The 13,169-nt window shown below is 41.6% G+C and overlaps 1 protein-coding gene across 1 annotated transcript in view; it reads right to left on the bottom strand.

Annotated features, from left to right (window-relative positions):
• Positions 1 to 8,216, bottom strand: part of LOC140125688 (aminopeptidase N-like) — a 45,142-nt gene extending 36,926 nt beyond the window's left edge. Inside the window, exons 1-3 of the mRNA XM_072144551.1 lie at positions 7,418 to 8,216; positions 1,765 to 1,907; positions 1,260 to 1,384 (exon numbers count right to left, since the gene is read on the bottom strand). Coding sequence (XP_072000652.1) covers positions 1,260 to 1,384; positions 1,765 to 1,907; positions 7,418 to 8,208 — 1,059 coding nt within the window. The 5' untranslated portion in view covers positions 8,209 to 8,216. The remainder of the gene's footprint in view (positions 1 to 1,259; positions 1,385 to 1,764; positions 1,908 to 7,417) is intronic.
• Between the last annotated feature and the right edge of the window lie 4,953 nt (positions 8,217 to 13,169).

The raw sequence follows: 13,169 nt of genomic DNA, 5'->3' as shown, positions 1-13,169 counted from the left end.
GAGCATGCTGCGATTTTGACGCGCGTGAAAACGAACGCAAGCACGCGCGTTAAAAACAACGCTAATGGAGAAAGACCCATTGAATACAATGGGACAGAGTGCAATGCGAGTTCTGCGCGTCAAATGCACGCGCAGAACTCGCGCGTGAAAAACGCCAGTGTAGAAGGGGCTTAAGACTTCTGGGGCAGGTAAAGGAATAGCAGGCATATGGATAATAATGGTTCTGCAAAGTGGTTTATATATATATAGATGTAATGGAAATTGATTATGTGCATAATTTTCATGTTTAAGTGTTGTATTCCTTCGGCGGAATCTCTTTGTGGGTTATTGATATTGCCTAATATATACCGTAGATAAAAAGGAAATTTACTGTGCATGTATTATCTATGTAAAATGTTTTCATTACTGCATGTATTTTACATACTGTCTATGGTTATTTTAGTATTTTGTATATTTATAAAAAAGAATGAATAAAGAAATCTAAAAAAAAAATATTTATAGTTTATGCATAGTAAATTTCTGCTGCATTTTGTTCAAATTTCGAAAAACCTAAAGGTTTAAAATTTGTGTGGAGGGGGTTTGAGGATTTCTGAAGCAGCCCGCCAGTTTTTTGTTTGTAGCAATAGATTATGCAGTGTGTTCTCTGTGCACATTCTGCAGTGCTATTTCTGTGACAGAAAAAGAAAATATCTCATAGTACAGAGTGCACTAGCCCTTATTATCTGACAATCAACCGTCAAACCTTTGAATCACAAAGGGGCAATATATTATCATTGTAGCATGTTATTTTGGCATGTGCGTCATAGTTTTTTCATTGTGCAGCAGTTTCAACTGATTTTCGCCCAAATATTAGGTTTCTCAGCCTGCCTTGTCATGTCAGATTTTCAGTTAATTTTCTGGGCATTCTATTGATATACTATTCTCGTGCAACCCAGACAACAGATAACATATGACCAGTGCTAGGTCCTTACAACCAATTGTCTGAATGTAGAAAAGGCTGCAATTTGGAAAAGTGCAACCCATTTTAGTACAGAAACCCAGTGCCATATATGTTCATTTCTCTTGCAAAAAGGTATCCATACCTAATAAGGAATGTACAACTTTCAATATATACATGGGGCACCTTACTCTAGCCAACCTTGTATTCATATTAGCAAAGGATGCTCCTCACTTGCTAAATATTCACCGTGGTGTTTACGTGTATTTATTGTAAATTGATGTTGAAAAGCAGATTTTTTGCTTAATAAAAAGATACTTACCCTTTCGTTCCCAACGTAACCAAACTGAGAAACTATAAAGGCCACAAGGTATGTTGACATTTTCGGGGACTTTGCATATTTTGTGACATTCCATGTTTCACCATTTATTAATGTAGTTGTCACATCTGAAACATGAAAATTTTTATTAAATGATGTCAATTAAATGCCACACATTGGGGCACATTTACTTACCCGGACACTGGAGTCCATCAAAAGTGCATTGTCAGGCGATAATGTACTGTGCCGAGATTCACTAATGATTCATGATTTCGGGCGCTTTCATGATTACAGGTGAACAATCTTAGTGAAACGACGTGCGGTGCATTATAGTCGGACAATGCATTCTGTAAACTCCAGTGACCGGGAAAGTAAATGTGCCCCACTGTTTTGTGCAATGCTGTTAAAAGAGAAAACCTATATACATCTTATGGTGCAACACAGGAGAAGCGCAACTGAGTTATTTTATTAACTGTTCTATATATTTCTCATAATAAGAAACACTTACCTAAAATATCCATGTTTGACAGTGCCACATAATCCGGCTTGTGTCTGAGGGTGATGTTGAACGTCGCTTTCCATTCCGGCTCATCAAAACAGGGGAAGGCTTTTCTTGCATCTGGGGCCTGCATTTGTGTAGTAGCGATGATCCTGTCATCAAAAGGATAATTTTGTTGAAAAAAAGCTATAAAAGCATGGTAAACTAAAACATACACAAAAATAAGCAGAAAATGACAAGTCCAATGTACACTTCAAAAGACAAATATGGTCTTCTTATATGTCAGGATATAAGATGTATCAAACAATTCCAAATTATAAATGTTGGCCAGGTCATTTGACATTCCTATCAGCTGACAACTACGGTAGCTTGAGAAATCACCCAATAAACATTCATGTGACAATTATAAATTGTAAACACCAACCCATAGCTATAAAATTATTAAATTTTTACACCAATATAGTGAATATTCAACTGATTCACAGAAATTTAAATTTAGAAAAAAATCTCCATAACCTTAAATACCAAGTAAATATATTGACATCAATCATATTTATAAGTGGTTATGGCTTTGAAACGCTATAAGATATCCAGGGGATTTTGAGATTGTTTTCTCGTGACAAAAATTTGGAAAAATTCTTTATTTTCAAAGTTCTAAATTCTCTACTTTTGTTGCAGATAGTCATAGCTCCCAAATAAATTTATAACTTACAATTCCCAAATGTCTGATTTATGTTGGCATGTTTTTGAAAGATTCCACATCTTACCATTTTTCAAATTTTCTGGAAAATTACCAAAACATGTATTTAGAAGGACCTGCTCAACTTCTAATTGACTGTGAGAGGCCTAAATAAAAGCTAGACTCGCAAATTACCCCATTATGGAAACTACACCCCTCAATGTATGAAAAACCACTTTTAAGAAGTTTGGTAAACCTTTAGGTGTTTTATAGGGGTTAAAACAAAATGGAGGTGCAGTCTACAAATTGTAATATTTTTTCACAATACATTCATTTTGGGTGGAAAATCAAACATTTGCAATGGATTAACTGAAAAAGGCTCCACAAAGTTTGATACCCATGTCAAACTTGAGGGTTGTGGATCCTCTGGACCACTGCAGACGATGACACAAGCCACTACCTGGGACCGGAGTCTAAGTGGTAGCCGGTTTTCACCAGAGCCCGCCGCCAAGCGGGTTGGACTAGCTGCGGCGTGGTACCACCAGGTCATTCCACAGGCGTGACTTGTCTGCAGTGGCGGCCAAGGTCGGGGTACAGAGACGGCAGACAATCTCACGGTCAATATCCAAGCACAGGGTCAAAGTAGGCTGCAGAGATGCAACGTCAGCAACAGGAGGTCCAAGGAGATGGGTACGGGAACACGGCACACAGGAAGCAGCACGGAGCATCACTGGTACACAGGAACATGGAGATGGTTGCAGCATAGCGGTGACTTGCTCCAACTGATCACGCTGTGCAGCAATCTGCCGGGATTGGTGGATCACAATGGTGGCAAGATCTGGCTTATTAGGAGGCGGAACTTCGGTGGGATCCATGGCCGGATCTTACTGTCAAGCTTGAGGGTTGTGGATCCTCTGGACCACTGCAGACGATGACACAAGCCACTATCTGGGACCGGAGTCTAAGTGGTACCCGGTTTTCACCAGAGCCCGCCGCAAAGCGGGTTGGACTAGCTGCGGCATGGTACCACCAGGTCGTTCCACAGGCGTGACTTGTCTGCAGTAGCGGCCAAGGTCGGGGTACAATTTCGTGGTCAAAGTCAAAGCACAGGGTCAAGGCAGGTGGCAGAGATGCAACATCAGAGTCCAATCCGGGGTCAGCAACAGGAGGTCCAAGCAGATGGCTATGGGGACACGGCACACAGGAAGCAGCATGGAGGAACACTGGTACACAGGAACCCGGAGGAGCTCAGGTAACAAAGGAACATGGAGGGACACAGGAACGCAGGAGACATAGGAACGCTGGAGACACAGGAACGCAGAAGACACTGGAACGCAGGAGACACAGGAACGGAGATAAATTGCAGTAGAGCTTTCTCTCAGGCTTTGAGGCACAAAGATCCGGCAAGGCAGTAAGGGAGGTGCTGGACTGTTAAAGGGGAAGTGTTCAGCCAGTGCACCAATTAGCAATACGCTGACACTTTAAATTTCCTGAAAGTGCCGCGCAGGCGCCCTAGGAGACGAGGATGCGCACGCACGGACCTCGGCAGAGACTCAGGAACGGGGAGAGGTTAGCTGCGCTGGCGCCGCGCCTGTGAACCCTGGGGAGCATGGGTGAGCACGCGACCCACGATATGGGTCGCAGGACCACCCGCAACAACCTAATTTCTACCGAGTACACATTTTTACTGAATAAAAAGTGATTTGGTAAAAAAGTTAATTTTAGCGTCACCGTCTTTCATATGCATAACTTTTTTATTTTTCGTCTCACAAATCTGGTTATGGGCTTATATTTTGCGAGAAGGATTATTCTTTTTAGTGGTCTTAGTTTAGAGTGCATAACAATTTTTAATCACTTTTTAGAGCATTTTTTATAGGGTATTAATTAAAAATTATCATTTTTCTGGAGCGTTTTTTTTTTTTTTTTGTTCACTTTGTGGATCTAATGATGATTCAGTATTATTATGCAGATTGTTACGGACGCAGCGATACCAAATATGTGGGGTTTTATAAAATTTTACTGAATATAAACTAATTTGGGGAAAATCTTGTACATTTTAGCATCACCATATTTTCATATGCATAACTTTTTTATTTTTTGGCTGACAAATCTGGTTAGGGGCTTCTTTTTTGGGAGAAGAGTTGTTCTTTTTAGTGGTCTTATTTTATAGTGTGGAACATTTTTTTTATCACTTTTTAGAGCATTTTTTTAAAGGTATTAATTAAAAATGATCTTTTTTCAGGACGTTTTCTGTGGGGTTTTTTTCTCCGGCGTTTACCCCGGCAATACCAAATATGTGTCTTTATGGGAAAGTGACATTTTTGGGGCTTATATTTTTATGTATTTTTTTTTTTATTTATTTTAATGTGTAAACTTTAGTGTTTTTAATTTTTTTTTTACTTTTCCATACTGGAACTTGAACCAGCGATGCTCTGATCGCTGGTTCAAGTTCAATACACTGCTCTACAATACTTTTTCATTGTAGAGCAGTGTAAACTGTTTGAGCATGCAGACGCAGGCTCAGAGAGTTTACAGTCAGACCCTGAAGGGTTCTGACTGTCAGGAACATCGGGCAGCACCGGGCCACTCGGCAGACCTTGGTGCTGCCCAGAAGTGGATCAGATTCCCCGGTAAGCAGCACAGGGAATCCGATCCATAGCGGGAACACCCTTACACGCACCGGTCATGCTTGACCGCGGCTTAAGTCGGCTCCGATTGCAGGTGTTACAGCGCGGTGTCAGCTGTACTAGACAGCTGAGAGCCGCTGCTTCCGGTGCCGACTCTGTTCGTGAGCCAGTGCCAGAAGCAGGACGTTATAGTGCATCCTGGTGCACTAAGTATCTTGCCACCGGGACATACTATAACATTGTGGTGCACCTAGGGGTCAAAGGAAACGTACCATGAGGAATCTATCAGAAGTAGATCTGATGGTAGATTCCTCCTGCCGGACTCTGCCCTAATCTGCAATTTAATAATCCTGGAACCTAACCTAACTTGTAAAAAAAACCTCTTAGCTCCCAGCCAGGCTAGTACACTTCCCAGTGGTTAATTTACATATTTTTTCAACAAGTTTTTAACAAGTTAGGTTAGGCTCCAGGATTATTACAGGTTAGGGCAGAGACAGGAAGGAGGAATCTACTATCACATATACTTCTGATTCCTCATGGTAGGTTTGCTTAAATAAACTAATACATAAAAAATGTTTGGTTTATCCTATTTCACTTCAAGGACTGATACAGGCTAGATGAAAAGAAATGACAGAAAAGCAATATCCATGAAAAAAAGTGTAAATGTAAGAAAACAGTATAATTCATCCTATAGATCAGGGGTCCCAAAACTTTTTACATAGGGGGCCGATCACGGTCCCTCACAGACCGTCCTCTGTATACTGCACATATCTTATTTTGAACGAAAAATACAAAGCATGAACAAATACAATATTTAAAGTAAAGAAGAGCAAGTACTTACCAGCATCTCAGTGGGAAGTATGAGCCTGCTTTTGGTTGATAAGATGGTCAATGCCCGGTTCCAATTAATTATTTCATATGTTGCCCCCCCCCCCCACCACCATTAATTATTTCCTATGCTGCACCACATAATTAATTATTTCCAATGCTGCCCTCCACCATTAATTATTTCCTATGCTGCCCCCACCATTATTTCCTAAGCTGCGCCCCACCATTATTTCCTATGCTGCCCCCCACCAGTAATTATTTCCTATGCTGCCCCCCACCATTAATTATTTCCTATGCTGCCCCTCATAAATAATTATTTCCTATGCTGCCCCCCACCTTTAATTATTTCCTTTGCTGCCCCCCACATTTAATTATTTCCTATGCTGCCCACACCATTAATTATTTCCTGTGCTGCTCCTCATAAATAATTATTTACTATGCTGCCGCTCCATCATTCCACAATCTTTGTACTGTCGTTTGAAAAAAAAAAAAACTTTATTCACCTCTGGTACCCGCGTCTTCTTTCTTCTGGCTGCTGCATAGGAAGGGGTGCATAGGAAATAATTAATAATAATTAATAATAATTACTTCATCCCGCCGCCGCAAATCCAGGTTCAAGGAGCGATGTGCACCGGGGTTGTCTTCCGGCCACATTACTCCACCTGCAGTTATAGTGCTTGAGTGGCCATTTCTGAAGGCCGAGCCCGACTGCCAAGGGGGACGGGGGACGGATAAAAACGGTCTGCGGGTTGCATGTGGCCTGGGGGCCATAGTTTGGGGACCCCTGCTATACATTATAATCAAGGTTCATACATACTTAGTAAATATGAAAGGCTACACATGTAATTCATGTGGAAATAAAGTGGTTAGTAGTCGATCTTTTTGATGAAAAACTTTTCATACAAAAGATGGAACAGCACCGTAGTAAAATGAATTTCAAAATGTAGCCATACCACTTCTGAATTCTAAATCACAACCTACAGATATTACATTAAGTGAAATAAACAGCACTCAAAGAAAAAGAATGAAGCAAAAATGCAATGCATTTCTTTCTTTTTTTGAAGTTTTTGTGGTGCATTTGCACTTTGCACAGTCGCCCTTCAATGTTTGGCATTGTCTAGTGTTCCAAAGTGTTCTCTCCAAGAGTTATCTCCTGAACCAAAAGTAGCAGAGAAGTTGCAAATGTTACCACAAATTCATGCCTGACCCCTAGGGGGTATAGAAGGTAGATCAGAGCTGTTTTCAACTATTGGAAACTTTTTGCAACTTTTGTGTTAAAACGTTTAAAATTCACTAGAGAGCTCAGCTCCTCAAACTCCACATGCATTGATAAGGATAAAACAGTAAGGCACATCTGACCAGCAGAAAAGCCAAAAAAAAAATAGATGCACAAAGCTAAACTTATGATGCATGTGCTCCAGTGATGCTTTTTTTCTGCAACTTAAAAGCAGCACTAATCTCCTACTGGTAGTGCAAAGAATCAGTAGATGAAGAGAAAGAAGAGATTGATAATTTATAGGTTACTTACTTGGTCTCATCATCTTCTACATATACGCTTCGGTAAAATCCAGCCAGATCATCTGCCAGTTCTCCCACAAACTTTGTGTGAAGTGTATATTTTGATCCAGGACTTAGATGTTCATTGAGTTGCAATACTAAAAAATGTGTCTTTTCTACAAAAAAATGCTTATTTATGTTTATTTTACCGCCAGCTTCATCTGTGAGGATGGGATCTGCAGTATAATTAAGTTTGTTGCTGTGGATAATGACGTGTTGTGTAGAAACATTACACGTGAAATGGGCTGTGCTTTCCCCATGAAAGACGTAAAGCCCTTGATCATTTTCTGTTAAAACCGGCCTGAGGTCAATATCATAGTGATCTGGTACAAGGTTTTTTGGAAGACGATATTGATCCCATATTTCATTGGATTCCGGGGTTGTACTTGCAGGTTTTACTGTTGACGTAGTTGTAGTTGTGGTTGTAGTGGTTGATGTAGTTATTGTACTTCTGGTGGTGGGGGTAGTGGTGGTTGTTGATGTAGTTCCTGTAGCTCTGGTGGTGGGGGTTGTGGTGGTTGTTGATGTAGTTCCTGTAGCTCTGGTGGTGGGGGTAGCGGTGGTTGCTGATGTAGTTCCTGTAGCTATGGTGGTGGGAGTAGTGGTGGTAGTCGTTGATGTTGTTCCTCCATTTTCTACCTTATTGTTGGACTTCTCATTTGAATAAACAACTGCTAGAGCAATAATTGTGGCCACTGCAGCTATGGCAAAGAAGATGGCAACAAAGGCCACAAGCTTACTAATGAAGAAGCCTTTAGCCATTGTGCCAGGAGGTGCCACAAGAACATACAATACAAATGCTGCTCTTTATATACCTCCTCACAATTCAGAGGTAGGAGCTTGTACCTAAGTTTAGTTAATTTGTAAAACTTTAACTAGTTGTGGCAAAGGTTGTGAATCAGTCAAATAAATTGTCTATCCAAATGTTCTGTACTTGACCTCTATTTTTACATCAGTCTGTTAATATATAGCTGGTATGCCTAGTATACCTACAGAAAAAGAGATAACATATGCTTCAGCCAGACATATATTTAGTGTTCAGTGCAAGATTATACATCTATAAGGTCAAAGCAAATCTACCGTGCTCCACCTAGTTGTAAGAATTCAATTCTCTTTACAGAGATAGAATATAATACAGAGAAATGTTGCCCAACCTAAGGCCCCTTGCACATGAAGGTGTGCTCTCCCAGGCTATAACCTGGGCATGCACATGGCCGGGTGGATGAGGGAGGAGGGATGAGCGCTCCTCACCCCTTCTCTATCCATAGACAGCAGGAAAAGCCACTGGCACAGTCAGACAGTGTGTCACAGCACCTTGACCTGGTGTCATAGATCTCTATGAGGGTCAGGATATGGCCACAAATTATGCAGTCATATAACAAGCCCACACACAGTTACATGGTCTTTGTCTGGATATCAGCTATTAGTCACAGGACACTATTTTAAGACTCCAGTGGCTTCCCAATAATTCTACATTTGTAATGTAAATGATAGGTAAAGTAAAAGGACTTAAAAGGATTATAAAGTCTATTCATTAGTTGGCAACACCCCATCAACCAAACACAGAGAAGACAAAAAAAAAGATGTCACCTCAAATTGATTTCATTTATCTATAGGGCAATAGTAGAGCTTACTGTACCGAATTAGCAGGAGTTTTTTGATTTGGCACAATATGCCATCAGACCACATGATTGCCCATCCACCAAGCTATTGACTTCTTCACAGTGCAGATCTCCTTTTTCATGAATGTCCACCACCCTAATCTTCTGTTCCATTTTTCTAAATTTCTCAGAGTTTACATTCCTCTGATATCCAAATTCCAGACTCCTATCAGTCTTCAATTGCCAACTGCATAAAAGTGTTATTTAAGGAACAGTGCTAAACTTGTTTATTGGTTGTACCTGGTATTGCAGGTACTGAAGTCCCATCCAAGTAGTGAAACCACCTGAGTCGCTCTGTTAATGTATAAAACCATTTACGGTTATTTTCCTTAGTAATCTAGTTTCTCTTGTAGTTGTGCAACGCATGGACACAAGGTGATGTGATTGATGGTTTTTTTTGTAGATCTCTTTTTGAGACATTTGTTACATCATTACAAAATGATCATCTAGGTTGGAAATGTTGTCAGCCAAAGCAGGCCCAATGATGTTCTACAGGTGCCATCATGAGGACCCATTCTGCTTAATTTTTAACCCCATGTACTCAAAAACCTTTATCCCAGAATTAAGTGCTTTGTTGAAGAGATGGCTGAATAATTGTTAGAATTGGGAGTCAGAAATGGGTAATTACACATAATATTAATTAATTTATTTTTTATATAATTGTATTTTTATAAAGTGTTTTCAATAATATAACAAGAATTATCAAACAAGACTTCAACAGAAGATACAAGAATACAAAGGGGCTCATTTACTTACCCAGTCCTGTCGCATTCCAGCAGCATGTTCTCCGACGAGGATTCGGGTCTTCCGGCGATTCAATAAGGTTGTGCGCCCGATGTCCACCAGGTGTTGCTGCTGCGCCGATATCCACTGAGGTCCGCCGGAGTTCACCATCCTATTCCTGGTGCATGTGAGTGATTGATTTTGCGACACAATTCATTTTTTTTAATTCCACGGTTTTTCCCGAATCCATCGGATTTTCTGATGGTCATGCCCCCCAATTTCTGTCACGTGTAAGCCGGCGCTATTGTGCCAAAATCCGATCATGTGCGCCAAAATCCTGGCAGAATTCAGCTCAAAACGGAAAAACTCGGGAAACCCGACAAAAGTGCGGCCGCGGAGCCCTTAGTAAATGAGCCCCAAAGTGTCAAATACAAATATCACGTAGGTAACAATAAAAGTTAAACGCACCTGCCATCTGCTTGACATTTCGAACACTACCGTATATACTCGAATATAAGCCGAGACCCCTAATTTTACCACCAAAACTGGAGAAAACTATTGACTCGAGTATAAGCCGAGGGTGGGAAATGCATTGGTCACAGACCCCCCAGTATATAGCCAGCAAGCCCCCAGTAGTATATAGTCAGCCAGCTCCCAGTAGTATACAGCCTGCCAGCCCCTAATAGCATACAGCCACCAGCCCCCTGTAGTATACAGCTAGCCAGCCCCTAGCAGCATACAGCCAGCCAGCCCCCAGTAGTATACAGCCAGCCTGCCCCATGTAGTATACAGCCAGCCTGCCACCATGTAGTATACAGCCAGCCTGCCCCCAGTAGTATACAGCCTGCCAGCCCCTAGTAGTATACAGCCTGCTAGCCTTTAGCGTATACAGCCTGCCGGCCCCCATGTAGTATACAGCTTGCCAGCCCCCAGTAGTATACAGCCTGCCAGTCCTCAGTAATATACAGCCTGCCAGCCCCCAGGTAGTATACAGCCTGCCAGCCCCCATGTAGTATACAGCCTGCCCTAGTAGTAAAGAGCCTGCTCTAGTAGTATATAGCCTGTCCCTAGTAGTATACAGCTGTCCCTAGTAGTATACTGCCTGCCCCCAGTAGTATACAGCCTGTCCCTAGTAGTATACAGCCTGTCCCTAGTAGTATACAGCCTGTCCCTAGTAGTATACGGCCTGCCCCTAGTAGTATACAGCCGGCCCCCACAGCACTTATAAAAATAAACTTATATACTCACCAGCCGATGGCAGCACATCCCTTCTTCTTTCTTCTCTGCGGCTCCTCTTCTTTCTTCTTGCTTCTCTCATGGACGGGGCCATGTCTTCTTCTAGCAGGCGCATCTATGACGCGGCCGCTGCTGACGTCATAGTATGCGCGGCCAGGTATAAAAACATGGCCGCGTCCATGAGAGAAGCAAGAAGAAAGAAGAGGAGCCGCGGAGAAGAAAGAAGATGGGACGCGCTGACATCGGGGACATCAGTAAGCCGCGCTGACATCGGGGAGCCGCGCTGACATCGGAGGGTGAGTATATAAGTTTATTTTTTTTTAAGTGGGTACATTTTTTTGTAATAGACTCGCGTACAAGCCGAGGGGACGTTTTTCAGCACATTTTTTATACTGAAAAACTCGGCTTATACATGAGTATATACGGTAAATCAAGTGTTAAATGCCATACAGTCATTGCTCAGCAGAAATAAACTAAGAATAAAGAAGGAAAAAAGAAACTGGGAAGACTACATACAAATACATGAACAACATTACAGAGGAAGAAAGTTTTTTATGTTTCCTCCCAACTCATCTCATCCCATACTTCCCAAGTCTTATCAAATAGTGGAAGAAAGCGGTCAGGGATTCCATAATGCAAAGTTCCAATAGCCTGGCGGTAAGGTCCAAACGAGAAGGAGGATTGCGATTTTAAACACCTTGTAGCAGTGAGAATGTGTAGGCTTACTTTGACAGCCTTCGTGCCTGCGGGTGAAGGGGATAAATTCAACGAACAAAATAAAGGAGAGAGTGGGGTATCCACAGCAATGAGAGTAAAGAAGAGCATGTATCTTCTGCCAATAAGATTGTCCAGAAAACAAGCTGAAGAGGTCTTAGCTGCCCTCCAGGTCAATTGTCAAGTCTCCTGAGTTATTTGGAAGTTTAATTTCGGCAGTTGGATTCGAATATAACCCCTTGAAAGCAAAAAGGAAGGGGCCCCTTAACTCTAGTTTCTAGTACCTGGAACATAAAAAACTATCTGAGAAGGTGATCAAACACCTTCTCAGCGTCTAAGCTATAAATAAGTGCCTGATCATCCATTTTATTAACTGAGTCTATATGATCGTGCTACTAGTGTTGTCCCTTCCCCAATATTGGGGATCCACTGGAGTAGGTGGTTTGCCAGCAGTTTTGTAAATATTTTTAAATCTGCATTTAAAAGTGCAGTCAGTCTGTAATTGGCACTGTTGGTTGCATCTTTTTCAGGTTTAGGAATAAGAGTGATATAGGAATGAGCGAGGGTATGGGCTCTCCCTAGAGGAAAGCATCATAGACCTTTGTCATATGAGGCTACAACAGAGACCTTCAAGGCCTGGGTATTTACCCTATGGCATTCCTTTTATCAATAGCCAATGAGAGGAGCTCGAAGAGGAAGCAGGATCTCAGAAAGTTCAATAGAATTAATTTGCTATCCTCATCCGCTAAAGGCAAGGCATCAGGCAGTGAATACAATTTAGAGAAATAAGCAATAAGAAATAAGTCATGTAGTAAGGACCCCGAAGAATCATGTATAACATTTGGGATCCAGTGGTCCCGCCTCTACCGTAGCAGCTTTGTTAGTAATATATGGGGCTTGTTTCCTTGTTCGTAATATTGCTGCCTAGTAAAGACTAGCAACCTCTCTACTGTCTGTAAATTTGAATTTCCCTGAGCTGTTTGAATCAACTGTCGAAGACACCTTTTGGTGGGGTTGGATAACAGGGCTGTCTCCTGCTTGTCTATCTCCCCTCTCAGTTCCTTATCCAGATGGGACCTTCTTCAACCGTGCCCCTTGCTCTATGCAATGTCCCTTTAACATTGCCTTATGGGCTTCCCATATCATGGGCAGAGAGTAAGCTGAGTCTTCATTAAAGTGGAAATATTCTTTAAAGGCCGCTGTAAGTTCTTCCTTTAATCAATGGCTACATTCATTTTATTCATTTAAATGCCAGTTGCATGCCCTGTTCATAGAAAATTATCAAGGTGACCGGTGTGTGGTCTGACCACAATATGACACCCACCTCTACAGTCTGCATCATACATAATATCTGAATATCTCCAAACCAGTGGTCTATGTGGGTGTGGG

This window comes from Engystomops pustulosus, chromosome 4 (genome assembly GCF_040894005.1).
Source record: "Engystomops pustulosus chromosome 4, aEngPut4.maternal, whole genome shotgun sequence".
Taxonomy (NCBI): domain Eukaryota; kingdom Metazoa; phylum Chordata; class Amphibia; order Anura; family Leptodactylidae; genus Engystomops; species Engystomops pustulosus.
Note: the sequence above shows the minus strand (reverse complement) of the source record. Positions and strands in the feature narration are given on the sequence as shown.